This window comes from Macaca thibetana, chromosome 13 (genome assembly GCF_024542745.1).
Source record: "Macaca thibetana thibetana isolate TM-01 chromosome 13, ASM2454274v1, whole genome shotgun sequence".
Classification (NCBI taxonomy): domain Eukaryota; kingdom Metazoa; phylum Chordata; class Mammalia; order Primates; family Cercopithecidae; genus Macaca; species Macaca thibetana.
Window position 1 is genome coordinate 83,595,284 of NC_065590.1, and position 24,414 is coordinate 83,619,697.

At 55.7% G+C, this 24,414-nt stretch overlaps 1 protein-coding gene across 1 annotated transcript in view; it reads right to left on the minus strand.

The window, feature by feature from the left end:
• Nucleotides 1-2,112: 2,112 nt before the first annotated feature.
• Nucleotides 2,113-24,414, minus strand: part of LOC126933656 (kelch-like protein 29) — a 58,668-nt gene continuing 36,366 nt past the window's right edge. Inside the window, exons 3-8 of the mRNA XM_050753658.1 lie at nucleotides 15,459-15,597; nucleotides 8,189-8,391; nucleotides 6,523-6,782; nucleotides 4,222-4,420; nucleotides 3,910-4,092; nucleotides 2,113-3,710 (exon numbers count right to left, since the gene is read on the minus strand). Coding sequence (XP_050609615.1) covers nucleotides 3,526-3,710; nucleotides 3,910-4,092; nucleotides 4,222-4,420; nucleotides 6,523-6,782; nucleotides 8,189-8,391; nucleotides 15,459-15,597 — 1,169 coding nt within the window. The 3' untranslated portion in view covers nucleotides 2,113-3,525. The remainder of the gene's footprint in view (nucleotides 3,711-3,909; nucleotides 4,093-4,221; nucleotides 4,421-6,522; nucleotides 6,783-8,188; nucleotides 8,392-15,458; nucleotides 15,598-24,414) is intronic.

Sequence of the window (24,414 nt, forward strand, 5' to 3'; positions counted from 1 at the left end):
TGTGGAGGGAATGTGGAGTCCATTTGCACAGGAGAAAGGAAGTCAAGGATGGCATGAGTGTAGCTGTATTTGCAGGAGTGACCACAGGAAGGTGAGCAAGTTCTTGACTGATGGCTCCATTTTCTTTGTGAAGCAGGAGTCAGGGTTGACCAAAGTAGTGGAGGAGTCTGTAGGGTCAGCTCTCTGAGGAGAGAGGTCAAGACAAGAAATAACTGCTCTTGAGAGTGGGAGAAAGTGCTAAAGAAGGAAACCCAGAAAGGCTGCCTTGTAGCGTGAAGGAGCCAGTAGCAGATGGGGGCCTTCCCTTCCCGCGTGGTGGGGCCAGTGTGTTGTGGAGTGGGATTTCCTCCATCACCATTCAGCCCCCAAGGCTGGGCGCCGAGAATGCAAACGGTTGGATTGAACAGATCTGCTGATGTGGGGTGCAGGACAAAGCAGCAGAGGAAGAGGATGAAATGACAACATGAGTTCCAGACAAGATGGGAGAAAGGACAACAGGAGGCAGCTGCTGGGAAAAGCAGACTTGAGGTTCAGCAGCCTAGCCAGGTCACTGGGAGGTTTGAGGTCTTACTTCATGGGGAAGCTGGAATATTGGTCCTCAGTGTTTCTGTTGGGTTCCTTGGGGGCTGCTCTCCCAACTCCAGTTGCCTCCATACTTAGGCCCTCCCAGCAGGGGACACATCTACCACCCACCACGCTGCTCACTGTTCGGTGAGTGCCTGGATGCAACTTGAGGCCTGGGCATGGCGTGCTGTGCCACCAGGGTTGGGTCTGTCCCCAGCACATCTTTCCTGGGAGGCACACGGGGCCTGCTTTCTTTCTGTGAGCCTCGGTCACAGCCCAGAGCCCCAGGAAGCTGGCCTCCCAGAGCCCGTGCGTCTGCCTCCAAGCGAGGGTGATATGACGTCCAGTTCTGTACTTGGATTTGAGAAGAGGCTGGAATGTCTCAAAGGGCAGCAGTGGGGCAGATTCAATTAAGCCCCAGACGAATGACATGTGGCTTATATGCAATGGAGTAAGTGTCTTTTTGGACAGTGTCAGAAGTTCAGATATCTGCTTTTTAAGCCAATATGGCAGGGCTCCAAAGAGCTCCTGCAGAAGGAGCTGGGAGACAGTGGAAGATTATGTGGCTGTTAGTCCTCAGTCTTTCAGTATGATGGCACATTGCACCAAATGTGAATTTCCTGAGAGCTTGTTATTCCAGGTGGCTGATTGCCAAGCCATGAGCCCTCCCGTCAGCTCAATCTGTCAGCTTCCTGCTTGAGAAGGATATGCTAATGACATGCAAATGACCCCGCCGAGTGAGGCGCTCTGCTATCATTTATCCAGTAACCACAGCGACTGCAATATATTGCTATAAAATATTAGACCCAGTTATTTATATAATGATATAATACAGGTTTGTCTATTGCGCTGTTGTCTTAATCTATAATTATATAATCTTGCTCTATTTCTGTAATACCGTAATGTAATATAATTATAATGCACCATATATCTCATTCATTATCAATATAATAGCCATTTGTACCATTAGTGCTTCCTGGGGAACAAAGCACCCTCGTGTCTATCCCCATTACCCTGACCTTCCTGTCACCCTGAATTCTCATCATTGCCACTGTGTGCCACAGAAAGCAACTCACCCGAAGGGGGTCTAGCTACACTTCTTGGAAAGCAGTGAGTGCTCCTTTGCCTGCACCCTCCAACCAACTTGCATGCACACTGCCCAGGGGTCTTCAAGCCTGCACTACCCCTGCAAGGATAGCTGGCAGAGTCCGGTGGGCTGAGGAAGGGCTCAGGGCCCTTCAGGGCACCCTTTCGTCCTGGATGGCTCCATCATCTCTTGGGGCTCCCGGGGTGGTCTTGCTCACACTGTGCCCATGCTGACCTTTCACGGCCAGAAGTAAGGCCTCGCCCCCCAGGGAAGGCCCTAACAGGCAACCCCTGGGCCTTGCAGACTGCTCCAGGACCCCAGAAAAGCTGAGCTTGTCTCACTGCTTAGTTGGTACATTTGATCCTTGAACAAATCTCTATATTTATCAACAAGTATAAGTTTGCAAAATGAGTAATCAGTGTCTTAGGAGATTAAAAATAGCTGACAAAAGCAAGACAGAATGACGGATCCAGCTCAGTTTACTCCTACAGAGAAAATGTCTCCTTTTTCATGTATTTATTATTGGATGACAAATGATCGGAAGCGGATGCTTCCAGAATGCTTGGGGTATGCATAGCTGGGCAGTGGGTCACACTGAAGGCCGCCAGCACCGGGGCCAACCCAGGTCCAGCAACAGCGCTAATATCCTCATCATCACCCAGGAATGCCCACGATTGCCAGATCAATAGGACAATTAAATGTTGTTACTGAGCTGTCTCTGGGCTCCACTTGGGGGAGTTAAAAGCCCACAATGAGCATTCAGAGCCTGTCTCACTCTGTAAGCCATCTTTGCTGTAACATTTGTCAAGTGTCCAATTAGCCACCAAGGGGGAAAAATACAAATTGAGGGGTATGTGTGGCTTCATAGGCAACATAATGTCCCACGGGAAGATGTGCTTTCTGGTGGCACGTGGCGGTGGGGGTGGTGGGCTCAGGTGCAGGAAGGGCTCTGGCGATCTTAGCTGTCTCCCCTGTGTTGTGCTTTGGGCCAGGTCAGCCTGATGGGTTACCCTCCAGGCACTAGTTTCTCCAAAAGCAGGACTAAGCTTCCATTCTGCTGCCTGACGAAGCTTCCTGAGCTCTTCCCCCAGGCGTCCGTTCTGTGTAAGAACAGTCTCCCTGGCTCAAGGGAAAAGGATTTTGTATTCTCACCTGGAAGCACGCGCTTCAGCCCACACCCCTCATGCCTGTATCTAACCCTCCACAATGGCCTCGGGAGGAAGCCAGCCGGGGACTCCCAGCAGAGGGCAGGTTCACACACGTGGTCCTTTGGCTTTTTTCTTCTGGAAAGTTCTAGAGGGTTGGCAAGAATGTGCTCCCTAAATTGCTTAGTTTGTGTGCAGTGGCCTTTCCCTGTATTATGAACAGATGTCCTAGTATGTGTGTGGCTAGAGGGAGGAAGGGAGCTCCCTGGTGTAGGACCCCCGCTTGGCAGGACAAGGAGGCACTGCCACCGGCATGACCCTCATTTTAAACATTGCTTCCAGCTTTGCCCGAAACCCCAGTGGTCTCTGGGCTGGTGCTCATGTGCAGGGTGTTCCCTGACTGCCTGGCCGGGAGGGTCTGGCTCATCCCAGGCCTTCTGCAACTGGATCTTGGGCCTCCAGCTTGTCTGACACCTAAATGGGCTGTCGGGACAGAAGCGCCCCATCTCCCATCTCAGCGACTGCAAAGGTGACACAGATGTCCTCCCGCCTGCTTGTACCCCACACCCTGGTGCCCCCTGGTGCTATGATTGAAGAGCCTGGGATGACTGCCCTTATGAATGGTCCAGGCTGTGCTCCATCGCCACTGAGTGGGTGTCAGGAGGTACAGTGATGTGATTTCAGTTCTTGGTGAGCATAGAGCATGCCCCTGTCCTGACCATGGCCTCGTTACCTCTCCACGTGGTCCACGTTGCCCGCCACGCCAAGTCCCCCGAGGGTGTAAATCTTCCCATCGTAGACGAGGCTATTGTGCCGACAGCGGGGGACTGTCATTCTGGAGACGAGGTTCCAGTTATCAAGCAGGGACATGTAGCACCAGACATCAGCCAGCGTCACCCCTGATTCCATCCCACCTGGAGGCAGTGTGGGAGGCAGAGAGAGCAGGCGGGGTGAGGAGGGGCCTGGGGTCAGCAAGCCCAGCCCCAGGGGCAGAGGAAGCCTTCATCTGCAAAGTAGACACTTCTGGGCTGCAGCCTTCCTCGGCCCTGACATGGGGAGCAGTCTCCTTGGGATCCCCATGCCTGGTCCCGCCCCAGCCCCGGGGGGCCTCACCTGAGAGGTAGATGTTGTCCCCGGCACTCACTACACTGAAGAACTCGCGGTCGTAGAAGGGCAGCGAGGCTAAGGGGTACCACTTGTTGTTCTGCGGGTTCCAGCAGGTGACGGCCACCAGCGAGCGCTGGGTCATCCCCACCATCTGACGGCCCCCAACCAGGACGATGACCTCAGCCACACCTGCAGGGACATGGATGGGCGCCCTTGGGACACACCCGAAGACTGTCGGCATCTGTGCCTGGCACCTCACTGGGACCACTGAGCCTAAGACACTGCTTCTGGGGAGGTTCGGGGCGTGCCCCTTCAAACCTGCGGAGAGGCGTGGCCGGGTTCTGGGCGTCTGCATCTCCTGGCGGGCATGGGGCAGCATATGGTAGCGTTTGGCCTCGTTCACCAGGTCCCGGCAGGCTTCTGATGACTTGATCAGCTCTTCATTGTCAACCACATTGAGCAGATAGCTGGGGTGGATGAAGGGGAGGCGGACCACGGCCAGAAGCTCGGCTGCATACTGCAGGGTAAAGGAGACATGGAATCTTCTTAGACTAGCAAGAGAGAGCCACCTCCTGGAAGGAAAGAAACGGTGTGTGGCTGCACAAGAACGCGTAATTCCAGGCTGTGTCGGGCTTGGGAGTGTAGATGTTCTGCTAGCCTAGACAGAGGTAAAGGCAGGTACTGTTAGCTGGAGGTGTGGAGGGGAGGGCAGGGAGCACAGGGATGGGGAGGGGAGGCTGGCAGGCAGCAGCCAGCCCTGCAGGAGTGGGAGCACCTGTTCATCCCCCCAGCACCCCATTCTCGCACTCCACCCTGGGCCGTGGACCCCCGCTGCAGATCAGGCCACTGGGGGTAGGGGCGGGGTGGTTAAAATGAGGAAGACACGATTATTAAAGAGCCGTGAGTATGGCAAGGACTCAGGAACAGGTGGGAGGACCCACGAAAGCTTCAAGAAGATGGCGACTGTTGAGCTTGCCAAGTTCCAACCGTGGAAGCCTGTGTCTCCCCAGCACCGAAAACTGTTTCAGTGGTGTCCCACGTCCCACGGCCTCAAACTGTCGCCCTGCACCGAGGAGGTTTCAGAGGCTCACTTGAATCTCCCCTCCTAACAGACTCTGCTCATCACTCCCCTTTCGTTTTATCCCATGAGTAACTGGCGACCACCATAGGCCAGGCATGAAGCTCATCACTGGGGGTACAAGGACCAATGCGACCCAGTCTCTGACCTCAAGGGGTACACAGTTTAAAGGGAGGGGATCTGCTACAAAAAATTCACGGGGGGCAAGAGGAGGGTGTAGTGAGGGTTTGTAGTGGATGCAGGAGTAAGAGGTTTTGCAGAGGGAGTGGCGTCTGGATGGGGTATGCAAAATGGGCAGACTTCTGCCAGGCACAAGGTGGAGGGGAGGGCGGACATTTGAAGCCTGTGTAGAGGTGTCAGAGAGTGAAAGAGAATGGTGCGTCTGGAGAATTGTATGGGGTTTATTCTTACGAGATGCAACAGGATTTTGTTGAGGAGGCATTTAGGGAGACAGGGAGAAGTGAGAGGAGAGAGGCTGGGGAGGCCGGCTCATGCTCAACAAGGACGGCACAGTTTCCCCTGCGGAGTCGATCAGGCAACTGACGAGGGTTTTGAGCAGACGGATGAGATGTTCAGTGTGCTTTTAGAGAGACCGCTCAGGCTGGAGGGTGGAAAATGGATTTGGAGGGAGCAAGACAGAGGCAGGGAAACCACTTAGGAGGTGCTGCAGTAATCCTGGCGAGAGGAGGAAGGTCTCGATGGGGAGAGGGAAGTCGATTCACTTAAAGGGGAGGAAGGAGGCAGGAACGCGCGCTGTGTAGCCAAATGGCTGTGGGAGACATGGGAAGAAGACAGGCTTCAGTTTTGGGGACCAGGCGTGGCTGAAATCAGGAGCACAGGAAGAAGTGTAGGCTTTGGGCTTGGTGAATTAGATGGATCTGCGGGACATTCTGCTGGAGAGGCCCAGAAGGCCACTGAGCAGAGGGGTCTGGAGCTCAGGAGAGGGTTCTGAGCCCGAGACACAGATCTGGGGGTCATAGGGAATTGTGGCCGTCACTGTTATTAGCTGCCCCATCTAACTTCCTACCTCTGAAAAGAAACCCTGCTTTCCCACCTGATCTGAGGACCCCTTTCTCCGGGGCTCAGTGGCTAGGTCTGGGGCAGGAGCCCTCTCTGTATCCTCTGTTTATCCAACACAGTCTCCCCAGGACCTCGCATTCTCCCCCTTCCTGAGTACAGAGGTTTCCATTTGGTCCATCAGGGGCTGTCCGTCCCCTCAACAACTGGAGCAGGTGTGGGCTCCTCCAGCTGGGTCCGTGTTCCTGGGAGCCCCAGAGCCCCCTGGCTCAGGCACCCACTTCTCCCTGCAGAGTGCAGGTGCTGCGGCTCTTGGCCCACTTGGGTCTCCTTTGGGGTGGAATGCCAGCCCTTGAGGATCCTTTGGTGACTGGGTTCTCATCTCTCTGCCCTCCCTTCTCCTCTCTGCCACTCAGGGGGAGCAGGACAAGGAAAGTTCACTTCCTTCACCCTTGATGCAGACCCCATTGCTGCAGCGGGAGCCCAAACCCAGAGAGAAGGGGCGGGGGCAGGGCAGGCCCCACCTGTGTGCGTGTCGCGGGGTCCTTCTTGATCCACTTGATGACCGTCTCATACACCAGCTCCTCGGCCTTGGTGTTGAGGCTGTCGTTAGAGACGTAGGCAATGAAGTCGTCCTTGGAGATGCTGAGGATCTCCTCCTGGGCGGCCACTTCGGGGAAGATCTGCAGTGCGAAGGCCTTGGCCATGTGGTAGAGCTCGCTGCACTGCATGGCCTCGGCCATGGCCAGCACACCCAGGCAGTTGCTGGCCGTCAGCTGCTTCTCTGGGGGCAAGAGCACAGGACCACTGAGCCAAGGGCCTTGGAAGCAGTTTCCACCTGTTCCCATCGCTGTCACCCTGGATCCTTCTCTGAATCCACATCCTGGGGACCCAGCATTCAGAGTCCCTGCAGGCCCCCTTCCTGGGTGTCTGGAGCCTTCGATCCTTCTCCTGGGTTCTCCCTTATCCCATCTCATGCTGATTCCCAGGGGCCTCCCTCTGTGTGTACAGGTCCTGGCAGAAGGACCGAGACTGGGAGGCATGGAGTGTGAGTCCTGCTCAGAGCCTGGGCCTGGGCTGGGGCCAGGAGTCACACTGTCGCTGAGGTTGAGGGTAGCACTGAGGCTTACAGCATCTTCCATGTTGTATGTCTTCCATGCCAGGCATGTCTGCGGTCCCAGACTCCTTCGTTAAGCTGTGTCAGCTGTAGTGCCCCTTGTCCACCTCCCAGCTTCTTGCATAGGCTTCTGCCCCACCCAATCTGGCCGGCTAGGCTCTGGGGTCCATCTGGCCAGCTCTCCTGGGCTCAGTGGCTAGGTCCAGGGTGGGAGCCATCTCCATACCCTGTTTACCCAATACTGTCCCTCCCAGGACCTCACACTCTTCCCCCCTTCATACTAGTAGTTCTTCCAGCCTAGGTGTGTCTGGGTTCTTGGAGGCCTATCTGTGTGCGAGCCTCATCGCTGCCGTGGTTCCCGGCACTTCGAGACTGCCTGGTCCCCCTCTGTCCTCACGGATCTGCCCCATCGCTAGGCTGGGCTCTGGCTTTCTCTCTGCACTCCATACCCCAGGCCACTGGTTCTTTGGGGGCTTTCGTCTTTGTCCCTCCCTCACCTTGCCGTCGCCCATGCGGGGCAGCATCAAGTGTAAAGGCAGCATGTTGTTTGGCTCAGGGACCCCCCGGGAGCTCCTGACACTCAGTCCCCATCCTGGGCAGCAGACATGGGTACTCAAGGGACAGTTCAGATGTCTAGGCCTGGGCAGACATCTGGGGCAGCCCAGGTATGAATAAGGTAAAGGGAAAGCAAGTTTGGGCTGCTTTGTTCCGGGTCTAGAGAACAGGGCGGTGAGGCCAGGGCCACAGCCTCTCCCCACAAGCAGAGCACGTGCACAGCCCTCATGGTACCATTTGTTCCCACAAGGCCTGGCGGGGCACAGTGTGCCTCTCCCACCTACAGAGAAATGACACGGAATCCCCTTCATTTCATGCCAGGGAAAGAGTCTTTGCATGTGTATCCAAATTACCATCTTAAAACAGCCCTGCCAAACCCAGCCACATGTGAGGGAGCTTCGGGTGTGCACACACAGCCCTCCCTGCTCAGTCCTCCCTGCTCAGTCCTTCCTGTTTATGGAGTTGTCTGCCCATCTGCACTCCTCCCTGCAAGTGACACACATGGCCTCCGGGCTCACCGAGAAAGGACACACAGACTTTGCAGAAGGTGTGGAACTGGAACTTGCTGGCCGCCTCCAGCAGTGTCTTGGCGTTGGCCGAGTCGATGACCAGGGAGCCCGTGTAGACAAACTCCAGCAGCAACTCCAGGACGTCTGCTTGCAGGTTCGACAGGACGAGCTCCAACTTCTCCCGGCCACCCTGGCCGCTGTCTTGCACGGACCTAGGCACAGAGACCAGGGTGTCCTTACCTGCTGCCCCGCGGCCATCGTGCCGCTTCCTCACAGGGCTAGATCTCCCTGCACACCTTGGTCACGCCCTTGGTTTTAGGACTCAAAGGACACAGCAATGACACACCTGAACCTAATGCTCTGACACGGGATCTGAAAGAGAAGAGTCTGACCAGAGACGCCCAAAAGAACAGAAAACCCTGCTTATCACTACTCGGCATGTCCATGCAAAAAAAGATGCAAATCAAAAAGCATGAGCTATGGATGGGGACGAGGACCAGGACTGGCCTCAAAGGGAAACAATACGGTTCAGCCCACTGCAGGCCCTGGCATCTCCACCAAAGCAGGCCGATGCATCCCAGCCCGGCCTTGCCTGCCTTGGGTGGCAGATTCTCCAATGTGACCCAGGCTTGGGAGGCTCCCAACTGGCTGTGATCCCAGCCAATCCAGAGATATCCTCTGATCGCCCCAAGACCGAGGGCCCCAAGTTGCCCCAGAACCTTCTCCAACCCCACCTCTTTCCAAAAACATATTGTTTCCTTTTAGGCATGGAAAGGAAGCCCTTCATGACATTGCTTTGAAACTGAGGACAAGACGAGATAGACGGACAGAATGGTCAGAGCCGGGAGGAGGGGAGAGGAAACAACCAAGGACTTCCGCCACAGACAGCCAGCAGCCATGACCTGGGGCCTGGCCCGGGGCGGGGCCCTCCTGCCACATGGAACACGGGGTCAGAGGTCAGAGTGGCCTGCGTGTAGAGTGTGCATCGGGCTTGGGAACTGGGGGGAGCAGGGGAGGGACACAAATATATCAATCTGTTTATATCTGGTGTCTACAGGAATACAAAACCATTGCAAAGGCTCCTAAGGCCTGGCAGCCGCCCCTAAAGCTGGACCTGGAAGGAAACAGATAAGATGAAGCAAGAGTGACACCGATGCATAAGTGACAGCAGGAGTAAAAACACCCGGCGCGTCGGGAGTCTGGAGGCCTCGTAGGCCGTCGGCTTGGCTGCCCTGTCCTGGCTCCTCCGAGCAGCCTTGCTTCCTGCCCAGAGCCCGGTCCTGCCTGGGGCTGGGCTTGGCCACATGGCTGGGAAATGACCTCTGTGGTCCACTCACTAGCTTCCGAGGAGGCCACAGGGCAAGATGCTTGTGATGGGTCCCTTGCGTGCACCTGTGGCTGGCGGTGGGGCTGTCGAGGTGTCCAGCAAGCGGGCAGGCTGGCTGCAGACAGACCAGCTGCTGGGTGTGTGGGTGAGCGGAAAGAGCACAGGGCAGAGAGCTGGGGGCGCTGGGTGCCCGGGCTCTGCCACCAACAGGTGGGCAGCCTTGGCCTCCCAGGCCCTCAGCCTCCTCTTCTGCAAAACAAGAGGGTGGACCTAGATGAGGTCTGAACTCCCGTGGAGATTTTGTGGCAGAGGCTGGAAAATGCCGTTCCCCATGAGACTCTTCTCTATGTGGCAGTACCTGAAACTCCATCATTAGAGCGACATTCTCTCAGGTCAGGCACTGCCCTCCCAGAGCCTCAGCGAAGGCATGGCCAGGAGGAGAGGGGGAGATGCAATCCTGCCACAGAGCCGGCGTCCAGGCTCCCTCCCAGGGCGGCCACGGTAGGCCGTCCCCACACAACGGCTCATCTCACCAGGACCCCAAGGGGCCTCTGCCTCCAAGCCCTGGGCCAGCCCAGAAGGCAGAGGGGGCAAGGTGTGGGCTCCACAGAGGCCCCTCCAAACCCCTGCAACACAGAGTGACTCCTAAAGTGACTTCACACACCTAGTCTTCTGCTGTTGGGATGGATTTCCATACCTCGGTGGCTTTGTTAAGTGTAAAAGTAATCTACTACGTGATCACTTGAAACCACAGAAATCCTTAACACCCCCAGCCCCAGAGCCATCTGGTCAACCTCATACTCCTGTCTTTGCTGCCCGGGCCTTCATTCCTGCAAGCTGCTGCCTGGCCTCTCCTCTGCCCTGTGGCGGTCACACGGGGCCACAGCCTGCTCCCGAGGCCCCCAGTCACTGCTGCCTTCACCTCTGGCCAGCTCACTTGTCTACCCAGGAGTCCTCAGGTGGAGGAGCTCAAAGCCAGTGAAGGGCTGAGCCCAGGGGACTTCAGGATGTGTGAGCACACACGCACACAGATGCACTGTGGGGAGGGGTGCTGGGCAGATGGACAGTCCATGGCTGAGTGACAGGTGCGATGGGACCCACATGGCTGCTGAGGGGTGCTGCCTGTCTTGCCCACAGTCTGAGCTAGGGAGTGGGTCCTGGCCGCCAGGCGCAGGAGGAGGGGCACCAGGTGCCGTAGAGCATCGCAGGTGCTGTCTAGACTGAGGAGGACCCTTGACCACAGGAGGCATGGCTGTGGCTCTGTTCCTCCTGGCCCCTTGTGAGGGCCACCTATGGGGTGGAGGGGGTGCTGGGCAGATGATCTGCAGGGAATGGCCATAGAGGCACAGGGGAATGTGATGGGGGCTCTGTCAGAATCTGAGTTCAAGGAGGAGATGAGGCCTCAAAGGGCGAGGCCTGTGCCTCTTACCAACACACATGGTTCTCATCCACACAGGCCTTTGTGCGTGGCCTGGAGAGCTGTGAGGGGGTGGGGGCGCCTCTCTATCCCTGAACCCCAGACGGTCTTGGGACTGGACCCCAGCGCTCCTTAGGCCTCTTCCCTCTGAGCAGGGACCCCAGAGGGACACCCCTGTGATGGGTGACCCTGGTCCCTGAGGGGGGGTACAGGTGGCTGTTCCGTCCCTGCCCTGAGCCATTTCTTGTCCTGTCCTACTGGGCTCCATGGAGTGAACGGTGTGGGGTGCTGCTGGCCCGCCAGGTCACGACGTGGCTTTGGAGGGACTGCAGCAGGGCAGACGGGCAGCACTAACCTTCTCTATGAAGCTGACAAAGGGGCTGGGGTGCAGAGTGAGGGGCAGGCTGGTGCTGCCCAGCCACACGGGCCCCATGGGGTCTGTCAGAAGACCAGAGCTTCCTAGAGTCACTTCCTTCTCAGGTTGGGGATGCCCAGGAGAGGCCAGAGTTCGAGATGAAGCCTCTGCTTAGCAGAGGAATGGCTAGGTCCAACTACCGGGATGTTTGCAATCCCACCATTAGCCATGGACTCATCCAGGATTAGAAATGCCCTTCCTTTCAGACACCAGGTTGGAGGCCCTCATCCACCCTCACGCACCTCGGAGGTCAGATGTTCATTTTGCAAGGTGGAACTGGGCACCGTCTGGAGCGATGGGCAGAATCCGTGGGCAGCGGCGGGTGAGGCACAGGCATGGGGCAGGTGGCTGGTACCCAGCTCTGCTCAGAAGAGAGGACTCTGCCCGTGAATGAACACCTGGGCATGTCCTCAGCTGCAGGACACATGCATGGGCATGCACGAGTTTCCCTGGGTCTTGGGGATTTGTGTGGCTCAGGCCCACCCTTGGTAACTTGGTGACAGGTGTGGGTCATGCCATTGTGCCAGCATCCAAAGTGAGACATGGGAGTCTCGTTATCTGGCTTCCAAGCCACACCTGTCTACCAAGCAAGGTGGCAGGCGCTGCCACCCACACATGCTCAGGGAAGAGGGTGAAGGGTGTGGGGCTCTGGGCAGGACTTTGCTGGGACCCTTCTGCATGGCCATGGGGGGCAGCCAAGCCCAAAGGGACTTGGCCGCACCCTGGGAGAGGACACTGAGATCCAGCGCTCTCAGTCACGGTCTGCCCGTCATCTCTACAAAACACACATCTGGTCGCAACACCCCCAGGCTCCTGTGACCCAGGTCCAGCCTCCCTCCAGCCGTGTCCCCTGCAAGCCACCGTCATGCCTGGCCCTGCAGCAACGTGGAGTCACCTGTGGGACCTGAGACCCCCTCCTGCCTTTCGACCTTGCTCTCCCCCACGTGTCTGCCCGGCCGATGCCTGTTCTTCATAACCCACATCAGATGCCACCTCTCCAAGGTGCCTCCCTGAATGCCCCTCCCCCACAGCCAGGCCCTTGGCCCACGAGTCTCTGAAGTGTCATCTCCGCTCGTCTCCTTGCCTGTCTGCAGCGTGTCCCCACCAGACTGTGGGCTCTGCTGGTGTTTGGTGTGAGTCCTGGCCCCAGGAGGGGCTCCCGTGTGTTTGCTGAGTGACCAGCGAGTGAATGACTTGGATTCCCACATTCTGTCCTGTGGCTCCAGGGCAGGGTGTCTGCACTGGGGTTGGGTCTGGCAGGCACTGTCCTTGCCAGGCTCGGGTGCTGGGTCATTGTCCTCCCTGGGGCTGGAGTGGTAGACACATCACCTGTCCCAGGCTGGGGGTGGGAGTCTAGCCTGAGCCTCCAGACAGGAGGCTCAGGGATGCTGGGACAGCAGGGAGGGGTCACCTGCCCCTGGCAGGGCTCACCCAGGGAGGGCCAATGTTGATCCCCACAGAGCAGAGGTCCCAGAAATGGTCCCTACTCCCTCCCTTACAAGAGTGCAGCTGCCTGAGGGGGGAGCCACTGCTTGGGGTTAAAGGGCAGGGCCACAGCTCCGCACTGGGCCAGTCCGGCTGCTGCACAGTAAGTCTCCAGGGTCACGGATGTGAAGGGGACTGAAAAGACATGGTGACATCAGCTTCTCTCTTGACCACCAAGAATGTGAAATTCTCTGTGATTTTACACGGCGGGAAAGGAAACCATCTTCCTGTAAAGACCTGGCTTTCCTCCTGAGAAGGCACTTGTTTGCACTCATCAGCACCAATGGTAACGTGTGCTCTGTGGCTGCAAACTCACACGGCGACCTTCCGTCACAGGGCACCCTGGGGCTTGGCTTTGGCTTCCCTCCTTTTTCCCGTGTGACCCTCCTGTATGCTGAAGGCCCCCCAGCCCCGACTCTACAAACCTCAGACCGCTCTGGGTTCAGATCCATGCACCTGGCTGCCTACAGGCGGCCCAACCTGGGGACCTGGGCGTCCATCAGGCTGCTCAGCTTGACACGCCAGATGCTCAACTGCTCATCTCCCCAGCTTTCCCAACGCTGGCCTGTGGACCTGCTCTCCTCCCTGTGACCTCTGATGCCCATGACACCTCAGCTTCTTGGGTCCTGGTGCTTGCACGTGGGAAGCCTCTCTGTCCTGGTCCTGCCCATCCTCTGCCCATCACTCTGAGGTGTCAGAGCTGCAGGAGACCTGGGCATCACGTGAACCAATTCTGATTTATAGATGAGAAAGCCCAGGGTGCAGGAGAGGAAGTGACCAGTCTGAGGTCACAGGACAAGTGGCAGAGTCAGGTGTAGGACCCAGGTCTCCGACCTGCCAAGGCGTGGATGTCCTCTCTCCTCCAGCCCCATCCTTTCTGATCAGGGCCACCGAGACACATCCTACTGTTCTCCCGCCTTCAGGTGGGTGTCCCTTCCTCACTGCTCTTGACATTACCCACCTCAGACCATGCCCAGGTCCTAGCATGGGGTCAGGGCTTGCCTGCCCCAGCGCAGCCCACTCTGGGAGGGCCATCTGCCCCACCCTGCCCTTCCCCACTCATGCCCCACCCCTGGCCTGGAATGCTCTTCCTCCCTCTTATCAGCCCAAGAAGCCTTCACTACTTTGGGTTCCCACCTAGCACGTGTTCTTCTCTGTTGCGTGCAAGTCTGGCTTTCCATGTGTGGTCTCTGAAAGCCATCGGAGGGCGCTGTGCTCCTCTCGCCCACCACGTTCTAGCTGGGGATGAGGCTGCCGCTCAGCACTGACCTGCCCCCTTTCTGTCCTCTCCAGCTGGTTTGGAGCCAGGCCCAAGACCCTAGGACGCTCATCCGTGATCCAGCAGCCAGATGCGGGCCCCTGCTTCCAGGATTTGTCAAGAGTGGAAGCACAAAGTCGTCCCTGGCCTGGTGAGGGCACTAGACATATCCCTTCACCCCAGACCACATGCCCCTAACCCCTGTGCTTGGACAGAGAGAGCCCAAGCACCGGGGGCAGGAGACCCGAGGTGTCCATGAGATGGGAAGTCCCAAAGAGCCTGCCCCTTCCTGCGAGGCTGAGGGCCGGCATGGGGCCAGGCGGAGCCCGCCCACAGGGCAGCTGGGCTCTATGTGAAAGGACGGATCGGAGAGGAGATGCCAGCCAGGGATCCATCCTGAAACAAAACACAGTCACTCCGGGGTTAGTTGGCAAGTCCAAACACGGCATTGGGAAGCAGAGGTCCTGTCCTCCCTCTGAGCACAGTCCTGGCTCAGCGTCTGCCCCGGAGAGGCTGCAAGGCAAGAGGAGCAGCGGCGTTAATCTGCTGAGGGCTGAGAGAAATGTGAGCGTTACCCTGGGCTGGCCCCTTGGCTGCTCTCCCTTACTACGGAGCTGGAAGGTGGCCCCTGACTTCTTTGCAAAGGTATGAAGCAGACAAATTAAAAAAATCAACATAATGGAGAAAAAAAAAAAAAAGATGCTCATGCACCAATAAGACTCATTCAGGTAGAAATAGCCAGGGCAGAGGGCAGGAGGGAGGGAGCAAGGGTTGAGAGAGACCGTGTTTAGGACACACCTGGTCTATGCTCCACAGCGCCGGTTTAGGCTCAGTGCACAAGGATCAGACATGCAGTGTTGCCCAGGCTTTGCTACAAGTCTCTTCTCCCCGACTTGGGCTGGGGAAAAGCGGCCCCGGGGGCACCCTGTGCTCCTCAGCAGGGATGGCCTGATCGATGTGCTTTCCTGGCATTAGTCATCACTGACAGCAGGGACGATGGCACTGGGGATCCTGCTCTGGTCCAGTGGGGGCAGTGTGCAGTGATCCCTTAAAATGGAGCCTACAGTCCCCCTAATCTCAGGGAGGGCTTGTGAGCCACTGAGAACCTGGGATCTCAGGGGTGGGGCGGGGTGTTGTCTACTGCTGGCAGAGGCCCCTGGTGACCAGCAAAGCTGTGGGTGGGGGCAGATGCTGGGGGCAGTGGCTGCTCTGAGGCTGTGTGTGAGAGGGTACTGGGGAGGAGGAGGAGGAGAGATGGCTACTGGCTCTGTGACAGGGAGTCACGCTTCAGGAACCTGCAAGAGAGGGGAAGAGAAAAGCGACACAAAAGCGTCCTACAAAGGAACAGACCCGACCACAGCTGGAAGGAAGGCAAACCTTTGAATCAGGTCCTTGAAATACAAGCTGCAGGAAGCTAGAACATTTTGGTGGACTTCAAACTCTCTGCCTTCAACAACAATTTTCAGGTCTGTAAACGCTTTCGCTCTGCGTTGCTGGTTCAATTCCTTCAACATTTCTGCAGAACAGAGAAGACAGACAGGGCCAGGTTCCCATTAAGAGTTTTTTTTTTTTTTTTAAATTAAAAAAAGTATTTTTTTTTTCTTTCAAGAAGTAGAGAAATAGGAAATACTTGATATTGTTTCTTGGCAAGACTGGCTCAACACTGACAGTCAAAAGAAGTCACAAACATAATGCATAAACAAGCAGCCACTGGGAGGGGCTAATAACCAAAGGCATCACAACTTCAAAAAGCAAAAAAACCAAATATGATACAAAAAATCAAACCCAGAAATTGAAAGGTTGGGGGAGAGATTCCCATACTGACGATTGGAAACATAGAGAATACATTATCACAGACAACTAAAAACTGTTAAATAACCACGGAGCAAGTTCTCCAAATGCCAATGGGTGCCGATGTATTGGAGACCAAGTCAAGCATGGCATTGTGATGTAAGATGGGCTGGATATGGTTCAAAGGAATCACAACCACAAAACCTGCAAAAACAGCGTCCCTTATGTTAGACACTCACAGCCATGGCATGGCAGCGGACCCCGAGAAAGGAGGGGGCCATGGGAGAACTGGCAAACACCTCCTTCTGTTTCACATTTGTGGGGACTTTTCGGGAAAGCAAGCAAGCAAGGGACAGGGACCCTCTGCGCCTCCTCCCATGTCCCAGGCGAGTCTCTCAGGACGCCCACCCTCTCCTGGGGCTTTGACATTGGGCAGAGCCTGCTTTACAGCCCAGCAGGTCCCAGGAAGTGGCCTCGGAGGCTCCCACTGTGCTGCGCACCTACCTGTGCCCGGTGTCTCGGACCTGGGGCTGGCACAGACAGTGCCCGGGCCCATGGGCTCCAGACCTGGGGATGTCAGAAGCTTCTCCCAGACCCACCCCAAGGCTTAGAAAGGAGAAGGAGGGAAGAGCCTGCCAGCCACCCTGTTGGGGTTGCACACTCTCTTTCACTGGCCAAAGTTAGGGCCTTCATGTGACCACTGCTTCCCACAGCCTTGCCTCATCTGCCTGCCTCCAGGACTGCCCTTAATGTTGCTGGTAGCTGTGCCTAAGGCCCCTGATCTTTGGGCCAGAATGACCTGTCTTCAGGCCAGGCGATTTCCCTTAGCAGATGTATGGGAGAGGGTGGCCTGCAGAGCTGAGCCCTGCTCTTCAGCACCCCCTGCCATCGCCCATGCTCCAGCCTCATTGGCTATCGCTGTCCACATGGGCCAGGGCTGGCTGCCCGCCAGGACTTCTTCTTGGCCCCAGTCCTGCTTCTGACACTTGGCCAAGCCCCTTTGTTTCTCTTAGCCTCTACTTCTGTATCTATAACATGGGGATTGAGGATCCTGCTTCTGCTCCCTGACTGCCAGGCAGGCCCTTTTGGTGAGGACACACTGGGCTCTGCTGAAGACCAAGGAAGACAGTGGGAGGGGCTCCTGGAGAACATGCCACATGCATGTTCAGGGAGTGGGGTCTGGGGCCCTGCCTTCTGGGAGCCATGGGCAAGGCCGAATCACTGACCCTGCCAACCCCAAGTCACACTGAGTCTGGAGTCGTAGCAGAGCATCTCCAGGGGTGCGGAAGGGGGCTCTGGCTGGGACTTCAGGAAGGATCTACATGGGGTGAGCTCAGACCCGGAGCAAAGAGGGTGGGAGCTAAGACAGAGACCAACAGGCTCAGATCACCAGCGGGAGGGTGCGGGAGGGCGCAGAAGCACGAGGGGGCAGGTGCTGGTGGCCAAAAGGGCCACAGGCAACAGGGAACACAATGAGGCGCTGGGTGGGGCCAGATCGCAGCAGTCTTGCCTGGGAGCTCCAGCTTCATCCAGGGCACCAGGGAGCCACAGGGGATTCTGGATAGGAAGTGGTGAGGTTAGACTTGGGTTTCAGACAAATCCACACAGAGGCAGGATGGGGAGTGGCTTAGGAAGCCAATGGGAGGCAAGAAAGTGACGTGCGGAGAGTTGAGCCTCGAAGCCAGACCTGAGGGTGAACCTGCACTGGGCCTCCTATCAGCTGTGTGACCTTGAGAAAGGGGACCTACATTCTCAGAGCCTCGGGGTCCGCCCTTGTTGAAGGTTCCGTAAGACAGCATGTGGCGGGCACACAGGGAGCTCAGCGTGGGGGCGAGTGCAGTGCTGGTGACGGTGACGGTCTTTCCAAGGGAGAGGTGAGAAGGCCGGAATTACACAGCAGCAGCACGACAGAGAAACAGGAGTGTGTGGACCCCGTGGGGCTCAGTGCAGGAAGGAAGCGGGGAGGGGGAGGCGTGGAGACCATTGACAGGATTTTGGAGGGGATGGTGGTGGGACATCAGGAAGGGAGGGAACTAGAAGATCAGTTGTGGGGTGGGGCCTGTGGGACACCCGGGGTTTGGGGTAGGAGGCAGTGGATAGAGGCCTGGGCTGGAGAGAGCCTGGCGGTGCCTCAGACAGCCGGGGCGCAGGGGAGACAGCACAGGGCCAGTTGTAGGGCCAGGCTGGATAAGGCTCAGCTGCCGCACTCACACGCGTCTCCAGAAAGTCACCAGCTGAATTAATGCCCAAACCACGAGCCAGGTAGATGACATCACCTTTTTGAGTGAAGCGAGGTAGATGATGTCACCTTTTTGAGTGAAGTGGTAGGGGAGGGGAGAGAATTCTGGGCTGGGATTCTGAAGACCTGGATCCTGGTTCTTGTTCCAGCATTGCCACTAATTGGTGTGTGACCCTGGGCCAGCCACCCCAGCTTTCTGGGCCTCCATTTCCTCTAGCACAGGAGGGCAGAGATAACTGCTCGGTAACCCCCTGGGTGTCACACTGCAGAGAGTGACAGATGTGGCCCCACATGCCTGCTGAGTTAATCAGTGCTTAGGGGCCTGGAAAACACAGCAGCACACACATGCCTACTCCTTCTGGGCCCGAGGCATCCCGAGGGTTTCTGAAGACCTTCCCTTCAAATCGAGGTCCCGGCAGTGATTCTATCAGCAGCCCCAGCCCCGGCCGTGACACCTGCTGCTCCAGGAATTCTGCAGCCAGACCTGGAAGGCGCTTGGAGGTTCAGGTGTCCCCCTCCTAATGTAGGTGCTTTCTGTTCTCTCTGAATCTCACTTGGTGGAAATCTGGATTTAATAGTTGGGGAAGATTATTTATTCACTTTCAGAAGAATTTGTCAATTTATGAAAGTGCTCACCAGGGGACTCCTTTTCCCAGCAGGCCCCAAGTGCATTCCAGGTATCGATCGGCTGGTGTGTGCGGGCTGCTGCCCATCGCCTGCCCAGCTGGCAAAGCAGGCTCTCAGGCTGTGCCTTTTGGGGGGCGGCAGACCCAGAATCCACAAGGGGGCACCAGGACCCGCCGGGCACAGGCTGCCCTCCTCCCTGCCCCATGTTTTGGCAAAGGACACTCCCTGATTTCTGAGGAGCTTCCCAGTGAGGTGTGTGGGGCGCTGTGAGGAGGCCTCCAGCAACCAGGCCTGTTCCCAGGTGTGGGGAGGTCTGCAGGCCTCAGGGCTGGGCCTTCAGAGCAGACTTCCAGAAGCACCTGGCACCCTGCACTATTCTGCTGCTCCAGGTTTCCGCGGGAGAAGATGGCCCAGAGACGCTATGGCCTTCCCTGGATGGAGGCTCGTTGGGGTCTGGCGAGCGGAGTGCTGGCAGCTGAGCCTACCAGGTGGGGTGAAGACTTGGCCTCAGCATCCGTCCCTGTTGGCCAGCCCCAGGGGTTGTTTTTGGGTCTCCTCGGCTTCGAGTGGGCCGCCCACCTGCGCCTGTGGGACTGCACACCCTGGTGCTGCTCACTGAAGTGGCTGCCCCCAGGCTCAGATTTTTGTCCCAGGCCTCTTTGCCCCTTTTCCCACTTCCTCCCGCACGCCCAAGATGCCCGACTCAGCATGGAGCTTCTCTTCCCGCAGAAGACAGTCCACCGCCCGCATGCTGCAGGCCTTCCCCGGACTCCTCCCACCCCTCATCACACCAAGTCCCATCTTTTCACCTCCTAGAATTCTCAGGATCCAGCCGCCCCTGCCCCAGGCCCTTCAGCACCCTGAGTGAGCTGCCCTCATCTTTCACCTGAGTCACTGCAACAGCCTCTGAGGACGTCTCCCTGTTTCCAGCCTGTCCCCCTCCAGGCCACCTCCACACTGCAGCTCCTCACAGCCTCCGGCCGCACAAATCCTTCGGGGCTGAGCAGGGGCAGCACGGCTCTCTGGGGGTCTCCCCGTTCCCTCAGCTCCTCCTCCACTCCCAGGGGGCCCTTTGCTCCCCAACAAAGCTTCCATGCACCCCACACATGTCCCCACTCCTCTCTGCCTGGATCTTCCATCCCCTTCCTCCATCTGGCCAAACAGTATTTATCCTTCACCACCAGGGAAAGTGTTATTTTGTCCTGGGCCTCTTTGCCTCCTTCCCCTCTTCCTCCCATACCCCTGCCCTCCACCCCCTTTCGCAGGCTGGCAGAGCAACCTGTGCTCACTTCTTTATAGATACTAGGAGTTGTAATTATTTATTTACATGTCTGCCTCCTGCACTAGACTGTGTTTTATTTATATTTTTATCTTCAACACTCAGCACAGGGCCTGGCATATATATAGCTGGTGTGATGGATAGCAAAAATTCTTTGTAGCTTCCCCCGTCAAGAGGTGGAGATGATTTCCCCACCCTTTGAATCTTGGCTGGCTTTGTGATTTGCTTTGGACCACAGAAAGTGGTGGAAGTTGACCCTGTGTAAATGTGAGCCATGGCCTCAAGAAGCTTTGCTCACTTTCACTCACTCTCCAGGGCCCCCTGGCACCACCACCATAGGAGCGAGCCTGGGCTAACCTGTTGGAGCATGAGAGACCACATGGAGCAGAAACGAGCGGTCCCAGATGAGACATTTAGACCAGCCAGTCTCTGCCAGTATCAGCCAGGCTGACCTAGATCGGCTGAGTGTATCCCAAACTGCCAGGCCAGGATCACAGTCTAAGTAAGTGGCTGTTGTTGAAACACTCAATTTTAAGTCACTCAATTTAGAATTGTTCGTTAAACAGCAAGAGCTAACTGATACACAAAGCATGAATAGATGATGGACTCCAGTGCTCAGGGAACTTTCCCTGTGTTGGTTTCACCTTTGCTAGTACAGTTTGAGGCTAATTCTTTTTTTTTTTTTTAAGTTTTGGTAAAATGTACCCATTTTAAAGTGTCCAGCTCAGTAGTGTTAAGTATATTCACACTGTTGGGCAAACCACTGGAATCCTTTTCATCTTCACGAACAGAAACTCCACACCCATTAAACAACCACTCCCCACCTCCCCTCCACCCAGCCCTGGCAACCATCATTCTACTTCCTGTCTCTATGAGTTTGACTATTTTAGACCCTCTTATAAGTGAAATTATGCAATATTTGTCCTTCTGTGAGTGGCTTTATTTCACCTAGCATAATGTCCTTAAGGTTCACCCACATGGTAGCATGCATCAGGATTTCCCTCCTTTTTAAGGCTGGCTAATATTCCACTGTATGTAGATACCACATACTGTTTAACATTCATCCTTTGATGGACACTTGGGTTGCTGCCACCATTTTGCTGTTGTAAACAATGCTGCTATGGGCACTTATTTAGATTGTGATTCTGGTTTGGCAGTTTGGGCTACATTCAGCAGATCTAGGTCAGGCCTGGCTGATATTGGCAGAGACTGGCTGGTCTAAATGTCTCATCTGGGACAGCTCATTTCTCCTCCACGCAGTCTCTCATGCTCCAACAGGCTAGCCCAGGCTCGTTTCTATGGTGGTGGTGCCAGGGGTCCCTGGAGAGTGAGTGAAAGTGAGCAAAGCTTCTTGAGGCCATGGCTCACGTTCAGTTCTCACCCCCGAGTTACGGACCAGATATCCCCTCTCGCGACCCATCTCGAACCCCGTTCATTCTAAGTGGTTAGTATGAAATGGCTCTGTGGATGCAGCAGCAATGGGCATGAGGGAATGGGGACTTGAGGAGGCTCTGCCTGGGGCTGGATGCTTTGCCTAGAGGAGAGTGAAGCCACAAACAGAACCAAGGCTGGAGATGAAGTTGCAGCCAAACTTCTGCATATTTTTCACCAAACGACATAAGTTATTTGTCAGAGACTAATGGGCTCGTTCCGGCTGGACTACAAGAGCTGTGTGAGATGGTAATAAAGAGGAAGAGATGTCAATATTAAAAGGCAAAGAATTTCAGTGGCTTTGCCACAGAGAAGTCCATTAAATCAGAGCCTTGAGAAAGGTTGTGTGGCCAAATCATTTTTTTCAGAGCTCAAGTAAGAACCCAGCTAGGTGATAAATGCTTCCCATCCCATTGGTATGTATGACACATATTTGATAAAGGACCTGAAAAAATCATAAACTCAGAGCAGTTGTGAAATATACTGAGAAGGCCCAGCGAAGACAGTGTCAGGCGGGCCCATAGGGCAATTCATCCAGCAGCAGTGAGGCCGACGCATGCTGACACTGTGGGGACAAATGGAGGCTTTACGCAAACAGAGCATCCCACTGCTGCTCCACGCGCCTCCCGAGCGGAACGTTGCCCTCCCTCCCCCGTCTGATCAGATATGCATTTCTTCCCCTACTTCTTTTCCAAAGAAGAGTTGGCCTCAGAATGAACCTTGGAGGCCAAGAGCAGGCTCCAGCTTCCAGATGAGACAGAATGAAACCACCTGTGGGCGGTACCTGTGGATCCCTCATCCAGCCTGAGTCGGACGTGTGACACCTGAGGCCCCACGCAGGCAAACCCTCCTAGGAACCGTGAAACACTCTGACTTCTTGCCTGGACTTAGGGTTTTAGTGAGGAGCCCTTCTGGCTTTCCTGTTGTCTAAATGGGAATTTCTGCCATTTGTCTAAAAGGGAGCCAAAGTCCTAGGAACAGTCACAACCTCTCCCACTAGCCTGCCGTTTCCAAACTGATGACACTGGATGACAAGGCCTATTTACTGAGCAGTGATAGCTGGCCCCAGAGGTCCCCTCTGTGCCTACAGCCCCTGACCCAGGGCTGCACACCCGTGGGTGTGGGTGGGACTGAAGACTGCCTTCCAGCTGGAACATTCTCATGTCCTCTAAGATGATAGAAAATTCACTTCTATTTTTCTCCTTAACATTTTTTGAAATCATCATAAAACTAACAGAAATATTCCCTTCTCTTTCCCTGGGTTTGTGCCCTTGACCCTTAGGTCCAAGGACTGAACAGAGGCAGCTGCCAGCTTGGGCCGTGGGTAGTGCGACTGGGAGACCTAGATCTAGTCACAGATTCACCTCAATCCTCCTGTGACCTTGAGTGGGAGCTCTTTCTTCATCTAGGGTCCACCAGACCAACGACTGCCTGGATCCCTTACTTCCAAACTCTGTACTGTGGGCTCCTGTAGGCTTCTATGACCTGACCTGATCTGTGCTCACAGCTTCATATTCTATCATGTTCCACACATCCCTCACTCTAAGTTCACACCCAGTTCATCCTGTTCCTTCACTTTGAATGTTTCTCTTTCTGCCTTGGCCAAGGTTTCTCCTACACTTGCTTCCTAGGGTCCCATCCATTCCTTAAGCCTCACTCTATTATTATTATTATTTTGTAGAGACAGGGTCTCGCCATGTTGCACAGGCTGGTCTCAAACTCCTGACCTCAAGTGATTCTCCTGGCTCGGCTTCTCAAAGCATTGGGATTACAGGTGTGAGCCACCATGCCTGGCTGTAAGCCTCGCTTAAAATCCCATCCTCCAAAAATTCTTACAGAATTCTCCAGTTGCCATTAACTTCACCCTCTCCTGTGGTCCCATGAGACCTGGTACCTTCATTGGAGTAGAGACCTTTGGCTGCCTTATTACGGAGGAATGTCTGTCTGTCTGTCCATCTCCTTTCTAGTTTTTGATCTTCTGGAGGGCTTGTCTCTCTGGCCCCCTGAACACCTGGCACCATGTTTTGCACAAAAAGTTCCTTTCCGATTGGAATTCATTGTGGGTTACAGACCACATGCAGATGTGTGCTAGGGAGTTAGATGACATTCCCTCAAATGTGATCTACTGGAACTATTTGAAATACCACAGTTGTGTGGAATTGGATGGACAGAATGTAAAAGTCAAGCCCCTCTAACTTCAGGCAACATTGGTGCTAATAACGGCGATAACCCTGCAATTCGTATGCAATCTACAGTTGCTAAAGCATTGGCACATTAATTATTTAGGTCCTCCTTGGGGAGAGATTTAATTATCTGTTCAGCTCCAATGGCTTTGAAGAGCCTTAAATGGTCTTCCTGGGAAGAAATGACCACCCCAGCAGCCGCCGAATACAGGTGCAGCCTGGAGCCCTTGAGGCCACTCTGCAGAACAGGGTTCTCTCCAGGCTTTGGGTCCTAGCTGCCTGGATCATAAGATCTACCCCTCGACCCCCCCCCCAAAAAAAAAGAAAGCCAAAAACAGATAATCTTCCTGGACAACTCGTGCCTTGTGGGCTCAGAGTAGGAGTCAAAGGGTATGGTCTCTTGTTTAGGAAGGAATGGAGGAGGACGGGGGCAGAGTGTCAGGATCCCATCCCCAGCCCAAGGAACCTGGCCAGAGGGTGGGCACTGCAGAGGTGGGGGTGGGTCCTGAGCTAAGCAGGGAAGGCCATGGGCAAATTCTGTGGCTGCCGCTGGAGCAAGTGCCTGGTTTGGTTGACACTAGCAGCATGTAGTCCCTCCTGCCTCCAGCAAAAAGGCTGCCGCTTGGCTCCTTCCCCTGCTTGGAGGATGGAGGCCGAGGGATGATGGGAATATTCCGAGCAGGAGAGAAGGAACATGTCATGGGGTGAGGGCAGGGCTGAGAGACCTTGGGAGAAGGCCAGGGCTCAGGAGACTTGGGTGAGAAATAGGGTCAAGGCCAGTAG